This window comes from Manihot esculenta, chromosome 5 (genome assembly GCF_001659605.2).
Source record: "Manihot esculenta cultivar AM560-2 chromosome 5, M.esculenta_v8, whole genome shotgun sequence".
NCBI lineage: Eukaryota > Viridiplantae > Streptophyta > Magnoliopsida > Malpighiales > Euphorbiaceae > Manihot > Manihot esculenta.
In genome coordinates, this window is record NC_035165.2 from 8,097,790 (window position 1) to 8,113,706 (window position 15,917).

General features: G+C 32.6%; 1 protein-coding gene across 2 annotated transcripts; it reads left to right on the forward strand.

Moving 5' to 3' along the window:
* The first annotated feature begins 2,105 nt into the window (after positions 1-2,105).
* LOC110615552 (threonine--tRNA ligase, mitochondrial 1) lies at positions 2,106-15,265 on the forward strand. 2 transcript variants are annotated; one of them, XM_021757468.2, is made up of 21 exons: positions 2,106-2,381; positions 2,470-2,707; positions 3,045-3,104; positions 3,794-3,883; positions 4,469-4,543; positions 4,672-4,800; positions 4,889-4,978; positions 5,804-5,892; positions 5,976-6,072; positions 6,150-6,236; positions 6,634-6,718; positions 7,945-8,039; positions 9,169-9,201; positions 9,293-9,379; positions 9,761-9,853; positions 10,184-10,276; positions 10,354-10,575; positions 11,940-12,011; positions 12,837-12,908; positions 14,579-14,679; positions 15,104-15,265. In XM_021757468.2, exons 1-20 carry the CDS (start codon positions 2,146-2,148, stop codon positions 14,672-14,674), a joined length of 2,139 nt encoding a protein of 712 aa, XP_021613160.1. In that variant the 5' UTR covers positions 2,106-2,145; the 3' UTR covers positions 14,675-14,679; positions 15,104-15,265. The 2 variants fall into 2 exon arrangements, with proteins under 2 accessions (XP_021613160.1, XP_021613159.1); XM_021757467.2 differs by lacking the exon at positions 15,104-15,265 and having other exon boundaries at positions 14,579-15,055.
* Positions 15,266-15,917: the final 652 nt, after the last annotated feature.

Consider the following 15,917-nt stretch of genomic DNA (forward strand, 5'->3'; position numbering starts at 1 on the left):
TTCTCTAATAATAATAATAATAATAATAATAATAATAATAATATATTTATATGAAAGTGAACAGTGTGTTAATTATAAAAATAATAATATAAATAATTGAAAAAAAAACAAATTGAAATACACTGATTTCCTAATAATATTTAATATTTTTAAATAAGAACAATGAAATATTATGTATGAGAGAAAATATGTTTTTTTAATTTAATAAATATTATAATTAATAAATTAATTTAAAATTTTGTTATTACAAGTGTAATGATTTTTTATATTATTTAAATAGAAATTAAAAGAGTTTTGTAGCCATAAAATTTTGCTGGAGACTGAGGGTGCGTAGCATAATTACACGTGAGGGTCCAGTTCCATTAGCCAACAACGGTCCGTCGCAACCCTACAACCCATGCCGTGCATGTGGCTTGCCAACTCATTGACCATGACTATTCAATTTACATTTTAAATCCTTGTTATTTATTCCATACAAAACATACACATTCTTTTGAGCTATTCATTCAAAAAATATATTTTTTTATAAAATTATATATTATTTTAATTTTCAAATAAATTTATTTCAAATTAAAAAATCAAATTCTTTCATATATTAAACAAATTAATTAATATAAAAAATTACTCAAATCAAATCATTATGAAAATTATTGATTCCAACTGTGGAATTGTATAAAAAAAAGCCAAAATTTTGGGCACTTTATATTAATCATTTAATCAAATTTTAATTATTTATATAATCAAATATACGGTATATATAATGCTTTGCTATTTTTAGACATTCACGAGTATATATATAATTTTTTTTATATGAAGAACGCGTGTGAAAGAGGTGTGGTGTGGTGTGGTGTGGTGAGATGGGTGGGCGGGTGGGTCGGGTATTTGTTAGGTGGACCAGGTGGTGGGAACGGCACGCACATGCTTGCACATGTTCGCACTTTCAAACCCATTTCTACATCTTCCAGATGATGTGGCCTACCTTGCTACATTATGCCTGTCTGTACCTTTTTTTCATATGTACAACTGTTGTTTTTACCATTAATTATTGAAATAATAGTTAATTTTATTATAATTAATTTTAAATTAAAATTTATATTAAGTTAATATATTATCATAATGAATACATATAAGTTTTCATATTAATTTGTAATATAAAAAAAATTAATTAGAAGTACAATTAATATTGATCAATATATTAACTGAGGTTTTTTAATAAAAAATTATTTTGCCTAAAATATATTAATTTAATAACCAATTAAATGTAATTATTATATTAAAAAATTGTTCATCTTTTTATTATTTTCCACCTCTTCACATTTTTTCAAAAACATGCATATCACAAGCAAATCTTCCTTATATGTTGGGAATGTGGGCTTGGGCTTTAGAATTTGGGTGGTGCTATGTCTTCAAAGCGTTCCACTTAATCAAAGCAGATCCTGACGCAGAGGAAATGATGATATTGGCTTTGAGCTCCATTTCATGAAAAATAATTTGAGAAAAACAATATTTTATTTTCAATTTATTTGACTGCTATGTTACAAAATAAATTATATTATTAAGATTTATGTATAATATGTTTGATGATATTAATAAAATTTTTAAAGATTATATGTATTTATTTAAAAAGAAGAAATCATTTTTTTTCTAAACAATTAATATTGAAGAAAATATTTTCATATACTAATTTTGCTTAAATGCCCAAACATTAAAAAGGAAATGTTATGCTGATGTATATATATAATAAACGGAAAAAAATACATTTTTTTAAATGCCCAAACATTAAAAAGGAAAATATTTTTTTAAAAAAATAAAAAATATATTTTTTATTTTAAAAGTTTTACTATATATATATATATATTTTAAATTAAAATTAAATGATGGAAAAAATATTTTTTATATTTATAAAAAATATTTTATAAATATAAGTTTTCCGCAAACCAACAGAGATTAATTAACAAGTTTAGGCATGCAACGGAGACTGAATAATAAATTTTCACAATGCTTATGTTTTTTCCAATTAGATTAGCTGGTCCGGCCCATATAAAAATATTTGATATTGGTGTCCAAGAAAAATCCATAGACCAAAATATAAAAAGTTAAAACCCCTGCAACGGCAAACCTACGCGCTGTCTCCCTGTTTTTCATATGCTATGCGCGCTGCTCTTTGGTATCCGCCGTTACTCTTCTCATTTCCTCCTCTCTAAATCTCCTCGCAGTCGCAGCGGTCTCTTCTTCTCCACCTTTGCTTCTACTATGGCTGTCTCTCACCCCAAAGACGAATCTTATCTCAAAGCAGTGATCGAAAAACGCATCAAGTTCTTCGAATCCATCAAGTCACAGCAGCTCAGCCATCTTCAATCCCTCGACCACGACCCTATCAAGTAAAACAGCAAAACCCTAGAGAACAGAAGCAATGCTTTATTGTTTTTGTTTTCAAGTCCTGGATTTGAATTCTTTTGGTGTCTGTAGGATTACTTTGGCTGACGGAAAAGTAAAAGAAGGCAAGAGATGGTTATCGTCTCCGTTGGATATCGCCAGAGAGATTTCTAAGAGTTTGGCGGCCAATGCTTTAATTGCTCAAGTTGACGGGACACTTTGGGACATGAACAGGCCGTTAGAGAGCGATTGTGAGCTCAAGATTTTTACATTTGACAGTGATGAAGGGCGCGATACCTTTTGGCATTCAAGTGCTCATATTCTTGGCCAGGTATCTTTGAGTTTCGTTATTAATTGCCAATTGTCTATCAAATTCGAGTTAGAACATGCACAGAGCAAACTTCATGAAATGTTATCAAGTATTAAATTGGTTGAAATCGAAGCAATTTTGGTTGGGTGCCGTAATGCTAATATATGAAGCAGTGAACCAATGACCTACTACAGGCCAGGCAGCTAGGAAGAAATGTGAAGAAAGAGAGTTGTTGAAACTGGCATATTGGAAGATCAGTCATCTTAACTGCAGCATCACTCTACTTATTATTTCTCACACAAGTTCAGTTGAGTTTAAATGTTCTTCTAATAATGTGTTTAATCATGGTGTGCTGCAGTCACTGGAGATGGAGTATGGTTGCAAGCTCTGCATTGGACCCTGTACGACAAGAGGGGAAGTACGTTTTTCACTTACATGTTCATCTTAATTCATTTAACTATCCCATTTTGCCACAAACTTGCAAGAGTGACAATAAGCTTTGTGAGTTTGATGCCTTATAGTTGGTCTAACTGCAGTTTTTATTATTTAAATTACTTAATATACCAGGAGAGGGGAGGTAGATTATATTATTAGAAAATGCTTATTATTACCATTTTCTTTTACCAACTCAATTGAAGCTCATTCATTTGATTGGATATAATTCTTATCAGGTGGTGCAAAGATGTACAAGAATTGGTGATACAAGTAGTACTGTTCTTTATTATTATGATTAATGATTTCTGAAATAAGGCTGTTGTATCATGTTTTTTATTATTGAGAAATTGATGTAAATGTAGGGCAAGGGGGTGGACAAGTACCATTCCTTGGGTATGCGTTCTGAAAATGCTGATTGGGTGATGGTTTTTTCACTTGTGACATTGACATCATAGCATGTACTTGTAATGTGCTAAACTAACTATTGATGAGTACTAGGAGCAGTTATAACTTATTTTCATTTTAGCTTTTGCTTAGGTCTGTGGCCTGCACATTTTCATTTTATCTTTTTTGTTAGGCCTTTTCTCATCTTCCATTTTTTCCGTAACTTCTTCTTTAGTTATAACTTTGAGTGGAGTGTCTTTTCATGGAATTTGACATAGAGTTTTGCAGGGATTCTACTATGATGCATTCTATGGTGAATTGGGCTTAAATGATGATCATTTTAAGCAAATTGAAGCTGGGGCATTGAAAGCTGTTGCGGTATCGTTTAATTCTCTTCTGTTAGAACTCTTTATATTTCTGGAGTTGTTATTGTAAGTTGTGGTCAGCTATTATTTGCATACTTTCTAGCACTCAGAGTAAGTTATACATTCTACTCTTGTTAATCTCTACACAAATTTCTGTCACAGTTTTAATATTGTGTAAAAAGTTTCACATATTCTTTTTTTGGGCTAAGAAAGTACCTCTCTTATCAGTTGGATGGGATTTTTTTGGCTTGTTTCTGGGGTTGGTTTTGCTTGAGATTTCATGTGAATGTGCATGCTCTCTCTCTCTCTCTCTCTCATGTTCAGTATCATGAAGACATGAACACAGAGGAATGAGGCTGTTGGGATTTGAGTGTTGTTTTGGGTTTGGGTGGGATAGCATCAAGTGCAAACACTGACAAGAATTTGCAACAATTTTAAACGTGGTGATATTTTTTAAAGCGAAGACATTAGACATGCATACTGACCTTTTAGTAAAATTATGTGGTATTTAGCAGTTTGCCTTTCATATAATTTTCCAAGCATTAAGGATGGTGCTGTTCAACATTAGCCAACCAATTTGTTATCCTTCACATTTCAGGAAAAGCAACCTTTTGAACGTATTGAAGTATCAAGGGAACAAGCACTTGAGATTTTTTCAGAAAATAATTTTAAGGTAAGTTTAATATAGTACTTTTGTATGTCCGACTGCAAACCAGATATATTTAATTTGTTTAATATTTCTATTCTCCAGCCTCTTCTCCCCTCACCTTCTATCTACATATATGCACATGTTATGATCAGGTTGAAATCATCAATGATCTTCCTGCAGACAAGACTATAACTGTGTACAGGTGTGGCCCATTGGTAGATTTATGTCGAGGACCCCATATACCTAATACATCCTTTGTGAAAGCATTTGCATGTTTGAAGGTGACATTTAATTTACATGCTTTATCTATATTTTGGTTTAAGTTGATTGGCAAATTATTCTGTTTTACTTGCAAAGTTATAATTCCAGGCCTCATCAGCCTATTGGAGGGGTAATAAAGATCGTGAAAGTTTACAAAGAGTTTACGGGATATCCTATCCTGATCAAAAACGATTGAAGGTGATTTTTCAACTTCTGGCTCCTTGAAAATTGTTTGCTGTCCACTGATTTGTATAATTGTATTAGCATATTAGCTTCTGCTTCTTTTTAGTGAAGAACTTTGTGCTAGATTAATGGTTAAGGGTGGCATTTCTACTCATACCCGTTTTCCACATAAATATATGGTATGAATATGAGTCATAATTGGGTTAAAATTTAGGGTATATGTACTTGCGTAGTATTTGGTTCAATTCATCTACAAAGAAAAAATTCATTAAAAATGAACTCTAGCTACTAGAATTCATTTGATTTGAATTCCACTATTGGTATGAAATAATTTAAAATGTAGAACTTGATCGAGTTCCATATAGTTAATGTTTGGTTTAATTTCTTAATTGAAATTCAAAATGCCTTCAATTGGAAAATTAATAAATTAAATTTTATACTCGTCAAAAAATCTTATACCATAAAAATTTATAGCAATAAACAATTATACAAAAAATTGATACTATTTTAATAAATATAAAATAAATTCACAAGTCTTATAATATTGGAGATTTTTGGAGAGTAGAAGGTGAGTAGGTGTGGGAAATTAATAAGAAGGTGAACAGGAAGATGATTGTGAGAAAATTTTTTAATATGGTTGTTTTAGTGCGAAAAAATAATTTCCTCAAATTTAATAGGAAATACTTTTAGTTCTAGCCGATAATATGGAATTGAATCCTGAAATTGAATTCTATTTTTTTTTTCCTAATTAAATCAACAAGAAATGGGTTGGAAGGAGCAGAAATTTGTATATTGTTGTAAATGGCATTCACTTTTCTCAGTGTTCCTTTCATTTTTCAGGAATACATTCAACTGTTGGAAGAAGCAAAGAAGTATGACCACAGATTATTGGGTACAAAACAGGAGCTTTTCTTTTGTCATCCACTGAGGTTTGTATGGTAATTTGCTCATGTTTAAGTCAAAGCGTTGTAACCTATAAATATTAATATTTTTCATCTTTTTGTGAATTCAGTCCTGGAAGTTGGTTTTTCCTTCCACATGGAACTCGAATTTACAACAAATTAGTGGAGTTTATACGAACTCAATACAGAGACAGAGGCTATGAAGAGGTTAGGGGTCAATATTGGTTGTTAAACACCAGTATAGTCTTTATAATTTCAGTGCTTAATTTGATGGATTTTGGCAGGTTAAGTCTCCAAATATTTACAACATGAAACTTTGGGAGACATCTGGCCATGCTGCAAATTATAAGGAGAATATGTTTTTGCTTGAGGTGAGGTGGTCTTTAAATTTATTTGTCAGTATTTGAATAAGACCCCTTGAGATCATGTTCTAGTGCCAATTTCTTATGACCTGTGATTGGAGGATATAGAGTATGCTGGATGAGGATGCAAAATACTTATTATTTCAATTATAGCACATGGATTCATGACTGTGCAATTGAAATTGAGTAGGGTTGGGGTTTAGGCTTTACAAAGAAGTTTTGGGCTGGTAAATGGACACATGGGTCTTTTTGAAGAGCTCTTGAGCAGAAAAGAAGTAAAAGAAAAGAGACGACTTTGGTTGCTATGTATTGCTTAGTTTATTTTTAAATATGTGGATGATTAGAACATTCTCATGCACATCTCTTGGAATTGCAAAACTTTTAATAGTAAATTTGTTGGAAGCAGATTGAGAAGCAAGAGTTTGGCCTGAAACCAATGAATTGCCCTGGGCATTGTTTGATATTTCAACACAGAGTCCGTTCATATAGAGGTTAGTTGTTTCCATCAAAATTTTATTTCATGCAGTCTTTTCATAGCTTAGCTTTTTGAACATTTGAATTGTATAACTGCTTTCTCAGTTATACTTAGTGGTTGTCTCTTGGAGTGAGCCAAAACTTCATTAGGAATTGAACTTAATTAACACCACGATCAAAACATTGAACTTCTAGTTCTACAGTCCTTCACATGTCTTCTTATCCTCCCCTTTACTGCAACTATATGTGCTTTAATTATATTTGTATGCTTCAATTGCACAAATAGTAAGTTTTGTAAGATTGTTGTCCAACCAACTATGTTGTATGGAAATGAATGCTGGGCATTTAAGCTACAACATGTGCACAAGATGAATGTGATAAAAATGCACGAGGATAAATTAGAAATTGACCCATTTGTCAAAGAATGGATGTAGCATTAAAGATAAATTGATAGAGGGTCGTTTAAGATGGTGTGGTTGCGTGTAGGGTAGAGTACCATATGCTGCAGTATGGAGAAGGATGAGGGAAGGGGGAGAGGGAGACATAAGATGATGTGGGGGAAGTAGTATAAGAGGATTTACAAGTACTGATTATTAGTCTATACCTGGTGTCTAATAGGCTTGAATGACGACAAAGAATCCATATAGCTGAATCCAACTAGTTTGGGATTACAGTTTAGTAGTAGTAGTAGTTGTTGTTGTATGAGATCAGTTTATTTTTTTCTTGCAATTTTTAGCAAACACACTGGACATGCTGATGATGGAAATTATAGTTCATAGTTTACCTTGGTAATTTGACATAATAATTTAATGGTATGTTTGGATGGGAGTAAAATAAGAGAGGAAGGAAAATTTGGAAGAAAAATAAAAATATTTTCTCTCTGTTTGGATTGGAGGAAAATAGGGGAGGAAGGAACATAAAGGAGGAAAATAAAAAATTAATATTACTATTCACTTTCTCTCTAATTTGGAGAGAAAATGGGTGGAAATGAAGATAATTACATTTTTATCCCTAAAATTATTTATGTTAATTGCAAATACAAAGGTTAAAATGGTTATTTTACGATTTTAAAAAGTTACATTCCCCTCTTATTTTCCTTCCTAACACCCAAACAATGAGTTTCCTTCCTTATTCTCCACTCTTTATTTTCTTTCCTCTCGAAAAAGTTTCCCAAACATAGTGTAATTGTCATGGTTGTATATTTTGGTCATGCATCATCTTGATAGTTTGGTGCTTTTTCCAGAGCTTCCTCTTCGGCTGGCTGATTTTGGAGCCTTGCATCGCAATGAGGCCAGTGGAGCACTCACTGGATTAACACGTGTTCGAAGGTTTCAGCAGGTATCCTATAAAAAAGTGTATCTGACTGCCATTTTAACCCCTATAGGCTTCTCCATCTTTTGGTTATTTAAGCATTAACTGTTAGTTTTAGTTACTGAACTTAATCATCAAGCTATGGACCAGTTGTTAATTTCACTTGATTTATGGACTTGGTAATATGTCTACGTCAAGGTTTCATCTATACTGATATGTAGCCCCCTGGACACTAGAACCGGAATGCCTAGAGCACTTCCCTATGGTTCCGGTCCTTGCAGTTCTAGTTTCAGTTTGAGAGCGGTTTGTCCAGCTCCGGTTCCAAACTGGCAAAAACTGTTTTCTTTTTTAGCTAAAAAAGATAAGGTGTTTGTTTTTTTACATGAAATTCGTTTTGTATTTCTTTTTAATTACAAAGATAGGAAAGAAAATTACATGTGTTTGTAAATGATGGAAAAAACTGAAGGATTTTATATTATTAATTAAAGAAATTCTTGTACATGTTTGATCTAATTGCAATGGTTAAAAGCCAATACATGAATTTGAAATGAAAGGGAAAATATTGGAGGACACATATATTATTTAGTGTTGAAATGATTGTACATCTATTATTAATACATAGTGACGGATCTTAAACGCGTTGAAAAACCTCTACAACTTTTTTTGAAAAGAAAAAGAAACATAAAGTGTAGTGGGAAATTGAAAATTAAGAAAGATGTTGATTGAGATGGTGAGAAAAATGGGTAGGTTTGGAAGTGAAAATTTGTTCGGTATTTATAGGCAAATTTAACCTTTTTCCCCTTCTCCAAAATCAAAGTATCCTGGTAAATGGCTGTTAGGCGGTAAAAGTGACATTTGCAAAAATAAAAAAAAGATTTGAAAAAAAAAAACAATTATTTGACTGTTGGCTTGTTAGGGTCTTGGTTTTTACTGGGCCTATTCTGGTCTTGTTCTAGGCCAACCCAGATCGTGGCCTGCTCTATTAATATGTATGTACTTCTTTTGTGAATTTTTTTTCCAAATATATTCTGCATGACAATGGAAATTCAGTTTTCAATATCTGGTTACCTAATTTTCTATTACTTGGTTTGGTTGGCAGTCTTCTGTTTTTTGTGTTTTCTTTTCCCCATAAATTCATTTTTTACATTTGATGCAGGATGATGCTCATATATTCTGCATGGAGAAGCAGGTGAATGGAATTAAATTGATGCTTGAAGAAGTCATTAAATATTTTTTTATTGCCTTAACCGCTTGTTTAATTTGTGGGTTCTGTTTTTCAGATAAAAGATGAAGTGATGAGTGTCTTAGAATTCATTGATTATGCTTATAAGATATTTGGATTCACTTATGAGCTGAAGCTATCTACGGTATGATGTCTTCAAATTTCTTTGAATTAACCTCTCTCTTTTATTACCATCAATGTGCTTTGTGCAGATGTCAAACAATTTTGGAAACTTGGTATAATACTTGATGTATTTTTAGCCAAACCCTGTTAAGAAGACAAGATTATGCATATACTCATAACCAAACTCAAGTAATCTTAGATTGAATATTTCTGCAAGGAAAAAAGTTCCTGGAGAATCTTAATGATCACAAGGTGAATAACCGTGTACTCCATATATGGTGTTCTGCATGTGGAATCATGAATAAATGCACAACCATCTTTTGAAGGAAAGGAGGGTTTTATATTGCTTAATAGGAAATGCAACTCAGATTTAATGTTGTTTCCTTTGATATCTATATCTTAGAGGCCAGAGAAATATCTAGGGAACTTGGCTACATGGGAGAAAGCTGAGGAGGCTCTTAAAGCAGCATTGGATGAGTTTGGGAAGCCTTGGCAGGTATTATTTTCCTTATTACTTTCTTTCTCTTTACTTTTAAAGTGATGCCGATCTCTCTTTGTTGAAACTATCAGCAGAACTACTAGTCTGACAAACTGCAATTTCTACTATTTATTTGAAATGTTTAAATCTCTCAACATATTTTTGCAGGCCAAGTTTTGGTCGAATAGATAAGGAGAGTTGTTTCCTGATAGAACTTCAGTCTAAATAATCTCTAATCTTATTAATATGCTGTAGGATCCATGGAATGCCTGATTGGTTTCCATATTGTATGAAACTTTTTCTGTTTCATGGTTTCTGGATGCTGATGTCTTGGGTTATGTTTTACAGATTGATGAAGGTGATGGAGCTTTCTATGGACCAAAAATAGATATAAGTGTATCTGATGCATTGAAAAGGAAATTTCAGTGTGCCACGTTGCAGGTTGAGATTGTTGGCGATTATAATATTTCCTTTTATGGTAGTTTGCAGGATTTACTTAATAAAGCTTGTGGTTGCAGCTTGACTTCCAGCTTCCAGATCGATTTGAGTTGGACTACTCAGCGGAGGATGAAGCCAAGCGGGAAAGACCTGTTATGATACACAGGGCCATCCTAGGTTCTGTTGAGCGTATGTTTGCCATACTATTGGAGCATTACAAGGGGAAATGGCCTTTCTGGCTTAGTCCTCGTCAAGCAATTGTTTGCCCTGTGTCTGAGAAATCCCAACCTTATGCAGAAGAGGTTAGTGTTATATTTCTTAACTGGATGAACTTTCTAAGTCACATCTAGACATTATATTCTGTAACTCCATGCTACAGTGCCTATTCATTTCTTCGTGTTTGTGAACTTTCATGAATTTTCTTTTAATCCTGTATTTATGGGAATTTTTTTTTTCATAGTGGTACAATGCTTGGTGCTTTTGCAATGTTGATTTAGTTTGAACTTGTGAGCAAGGTTGTTCATAAACTGTTTCTGTGCTACTGATCCAAAGAAAGTAACTTGATCAGACCTGAAAATTTCAGGCTAACTTGGTAGGTACCATGTTTTCCAAAAAAAAAAAAAACTATATTGGGTTGATTTCAGGTTGTCGCTTTTTTTTCCCCAATTTTAAATCGAGCCTATAAGAAACCAGATTTGGCAACCTTCGCAGAAATAACTAGGCTCGGTCCGGGAATATTAGTTGTTTCATTAGTGGGTAGCTTTTTTTGTAGTGGTTAACTAAATGTTAAAAGAAATAGTTTTTCATAATCAACTATCTCAATGATTAAATAATAGTGTTTTAACTTGGTTAGAACACTAAACACTGTATTTAAAATCGATGCTGAACAGGGCCTTAGGTGAAATAATTTTGAAACCGAAAGCTCTATCGGTTGCAGTATGTGCAACCTATATTAATTTGAAGAAACAGAACCTTAGATCGACTAGGTTTATATATGGGCCTTACTAAAGCATTATGGACTGGCATTTGCAAGCCCAATTTTGCAGTCATTTCATGCATGCACTGATGGTCTTCTGCCTTGAATAACAAGTTTGATAATTTAGGTGGGCTTTTGGTTCAAAACCCAGATGAACTATTTCGACCCTAGTCATTTTTCAAATTTCTTGTTTGCTTTTGTCATTGAGAATCCACCAACTTGAGAAAAAGAAAAAGCAACGAAGAAGCACAATGTGATTCATAGATTAAAATATTAAAGAAAAACATTAAGATAATTTTGTGCAATGGACAAAGCAAGTGATTTGAAAAAGAGGAATTTGCTTCTGAGCAAAGTAAGCAATTTCTATAAGAGGTTATAAAACACCTCAACGCACTTGTGCAATGTGTGATTCTGTGTGTGAATGGCTTATTTGTCATTTTTATATTTCAGTTGTTTGCAGTATGTACTGAATGCCTTTAAGATGAAACTTCTAATTTGATTGGCGTGGCAATTGTGGAATGGGGAGTTCCTTTTATTTATGATTTGTGAAATGATATCATGGTTGAGGCTATTATAGGAAGTGAAGTAAGAAGTGCAGCTATACATAAATTGGCATGTAAATTTGATATATTTTAGTTTCACCCAGAAGGGAACACAAAGCAATGGTTACAATTGTCATGTTTTCTGCAGGTGAGGGTTCTGATACACAATGCTGGTTATTTTGTTGATGTCGACACAACTGACAGAAAGATTCAGAAAAAGGTACTTGTTTCTGACGTCATCTAATTAGCTTCATGCAGGCTGTTTTATCTGTCTTGACTGTATTTGATATTGAGTTTTCTTTTTCCATTCAAGTTGTTGAATTTTTCATCATTAAAATCTGACACAAACGCTGGTGATTGTAGTTCATTATTGTGAAACCTGACTGTTTTTAATGTGAAATTCTGAAACCAACTTCAGGATTTCTCATGGTGACGACTTGGCACTTGTAAGAAAATTATAGGAGGATAGTGTATGTAAGCGCCGTTCATGCTGTTTGTACAGCTTTGTGAATTAAACTGTTCTGGACTTGTGGTATTCATTATAGTTTTTGGTAAAGGACATAGTAATCATTTATTTTGTTTTCACAGAATGGCTAAGATTCTGGATGATATACATGGTTGAAAATTGCTATGATCAAGTATATTAACACATTTGGATGGAGTGGCTAAATGTGGTTTCCATATCTTATGTCATCTCAATAGAAAACTTCAGGAGTTTCCTGATAACAGAAAAAATTGTATCAACATTTCATTTTTTATGCTGATATGATTTTTTCAAAGATGCATTTATACTTCTCCCTTGAGGGTTTCCATCATCATTTAAGCTGTCTGCTTCTCATTGGAATATAGGATTCTTATTGTTTCCTTTACATTTCAATTTCCAAGACCAGCTCTTGAAGCTTTGGTGTTATAGCTGTATCTATGTTAAGTGGCAGTCAAGCACGTTACTTGCCGTCTATGCAGATCCTATTATATTGGAAGACAAATAATTTAGGATTTTGAGAATACACTGTAGTTATTCACTGAGACTTTTACTTTCATGCAGGTACGAGAAGCTCAGTTGGCACAGTATAACTATATATTGGTGGTAGGTGAAGAGGAAGCCAAAACTGGACAGGTACGTTCCAATACTATTTGTGGCCGGTTCTGATCCGGTTTCGGTCCAGAACCGTTGGTTTGTCAGCCTTCATAGTTTGAATTGGTTTTGGTTCAATACGGTTTTGGTTTGAAATGATTTTGGTTAAAAAATTATTACAGTGCAAATGGTTCTGGTCCGGTTTCTGTTCTGGTTCGAAATTTTTCAAAAAATAACAATAAAATTGATATTTTATACATTAAAATACATAAATTTATAAAATTTAGATTTATGCAATATCATTTATTTAGTTTTTATAGTAAAAAAGTTACAGGAAACTATACAAACTTAGATAATTTCTTTAAGAAGGTTTTTTTGAATTGAACTGGAACCAGCCATTTGAACAGGTTTGTTTCAGACCAGTTCTGGTCCTGGTTCAATGGGGGTGGCCCATAACAGGCTCTCTACTAGGTGGTTATGGTTTGCTTTGTTAACTGGAAAATGGCTGGTTCATTTTTTATTTTCACCCGGACTGATTCCAGTTCAGTTCACGGTGGTGTGACTAATTGAGTTCCATGCTAGTAAGTCCAATAAGAAAGTGGGCACATGAGAGAGAATCATTGTTTTCTAAGTTGTTTAAAATCCAATGCCTCGAGATCCACCTAAATATTTTTAATACTACATTTAAACAAGTTTTGAAAATGTAACTTCTTTTCATTTAGCTTTTATCCTTGGATAAGCCTTATATTCCCATGAGGACGTCTTAAATTTCTTCACTTGATAGCTTTAATAATTGTAATGAACTATTATTCATGTTTGTTTCTTGCGATTCTTTTGTGTTAACTAAAGTTTATTAGCTTTAAGTTTTAGGCCACCAAAATCCAGTCTTCTTTTCGGTAATAACCACAATTGATTTTCAGTTGTAGTACATTGTGAGAACTTCCTAATGGTGGGCTATTCGAATACATTGAGGTTTGTTCCTCAATAAATAGGATGGGAGCCTGCCCTTAGCTTTGAAGCTCATATAGGTTGTACCCAGTCCAGTTTGGTTCCTTTTCTTTGCTAATACTAAAATGGACCAGCATAATCAAATTCTTGATTCCAGTTTGGTTTGCTTCTTCAATGTTTTGGTTTTGTTCTTCATTGCTTTGGATTGGTTTTTGGTTGTTCTGTTTCGATTTAGTTTGGTTCTTTAAATGATTTTACTTGATTACTGTTTTGAAAGTTGAACATGAATCATCATCTGAAAGTAGACAGCTAAATCAAACACTCAAGTTTTAAAATCATAACAATTAAAAGTAACTTAATCTATCGAAATAACCAGAAAGGGTATGTGATATTTTTTTAGTGGAGAGTTCGTTAAAATGATAGTAGAATGTTTTGTTTTGTTTTTTATTTTATTTACTGATATGCTTATGACGTTGGTTTAATTGACTTATAGACGAAATCAAACAACACCTTGTTGCCCTTTGAGAGAGTTGGTTAATTAGTTTTGGCTTCTGTTATTATACTCTTTGGTTCTGTGCTGTCCTGTTCATTTACTGATATGCTTATGACTTATAGACCACCGAATATTATGAGAAGTACGAGTTTAGTAAATTACGACGAACCTTACAATAAATAAGAAGTTATTTTTGCTTTTGTTTATGATTCTTATTTTTTTTCATTTTGTCCCAAGGGAAGATGAGAATAACATCTTTCGTTGTTCACAGGTGAGCGTGCGAGTGAGAGATAAGGCTGATCACTCAGTGATGAGTATTGAGAGCTTACTGAAACACTTCAAGGATGAAGTAGCAGCTTTTCATTAGTGGTGGTGAGTGTGAGCATCGAAGTGATAATTAGAAATTTTCATTGGGAATATTATTTGGATGATTGCTGTTCTAATGTACAATGCTTGATCTTATATTGAAATCTCATGTGATGGTAAGGTAACACAAGAAACTTTTGGACAGTGCTCCTATAATTGTTCCCATTTCAGAGCACGAATTGGAACGGAAAAACATAGAAACGCCATTAGGGATTTTTGCTTTTTCACCACTCTGTTCTTGCCCCAAGGTATTATCGGTCTGATCCTATACAATCCGGGGTTCTACTTTTGGTTCCCTATGTATTTTGTTCATACGTTTTCCCCATGTTTAAATTCTAATTAGAAGTGAAATTAACAAAATTAGTATACTTGTTAATTATTATCCCTCTACTGGAGTAATGGTCTATTCCCCGTTTTTCTGTTTATGAAGTTGAAATTGGGAGCAGCAGTCGTAGATGATCGCCGCATCACAAGAATCCGCTTTTGCTGGCTTCTCATATACATGTCTTTAGCCAAAACTCTCAAGCTGAATACTTGATTAAAGAAGCGATTAAGTTATTTAAATTATAATAAAATATTTTTATTAAATTTATATTTTATCTTTTCTAGTTACGCCAATAATTTTTCTCTATCATTTAATTAGAAAAGATGATGACTGTGTTTCGTAAATATTTGATGCAAGCATAATTGTGGAAAATATTTTTTTAAGAAGTTGCTGTTTAAGAAATAAATTTTTTCGTTTAAAAAAACTTGGTTTTCATTATTTGATTGTATTTTTAAAATAAATGATGTTAATAAAATTATATATAAAAAATATAGCATTAATAAGATTTTAAGAAGTTCGGCTTGAGTTTAATTTTTTTGACCATTTGAACTATTTTCTTAAATGTTTTAAATGTAAGAAAAAGTATGAAATTTGTCTTCTGGTAAATGTTTTCCGTAAACAATGAAAGCCTATATTTGAGAAAAATTTTCTCAATACTTGGGCATACGAGAGGTGTCAAAGCTGCTATATTTTTTTTACATGAAAAAAAGGAGAAAAACTTATGACCTATTTGACTGGATAAATACAAATTAGTAATGTTAGTATTCTATTAAGAAGCTAGTTTAAGTTTAATATTTAATGGTGTAAAAAAATTATAAATTAAGAGGTTCTTTTTTTTTTTTTTCTCTAATGCTCTATTTGTTTATAATGTTTTTGAGCTTTAAATCTAAAAAAAGAGGTTATAGGGACCGGTTTTTAA

What these genes read in the sequence shown, in the direction of transcription:
- LOC110615552 (XM_021757468.2), top strand. Translation starts at nt 2,146, where the DNA reads ATGCTATGCGCGCTGCTCTTTGGTATCCGCCGTTACTCTTCTCATTTC. An exon ending in TTCTTTTGTCATCCACTGAG is followed by an intron (nt 5,893 to 5,975) that starts GTTTGTATGGTA and finishes TTGTGAATTCAG; the next exon opens with TCCTGGAAGTTGGTTTTTCC. An exon ending in ACAGAAAGATTCAGAAAAAG is followed by an intron (nt 12,012 to 12,836) that starts GTACTTGTTTCT and finishes ACTTTCATGCAG; the next exon opens with GTACGAGAAGCTCAGTTGGC.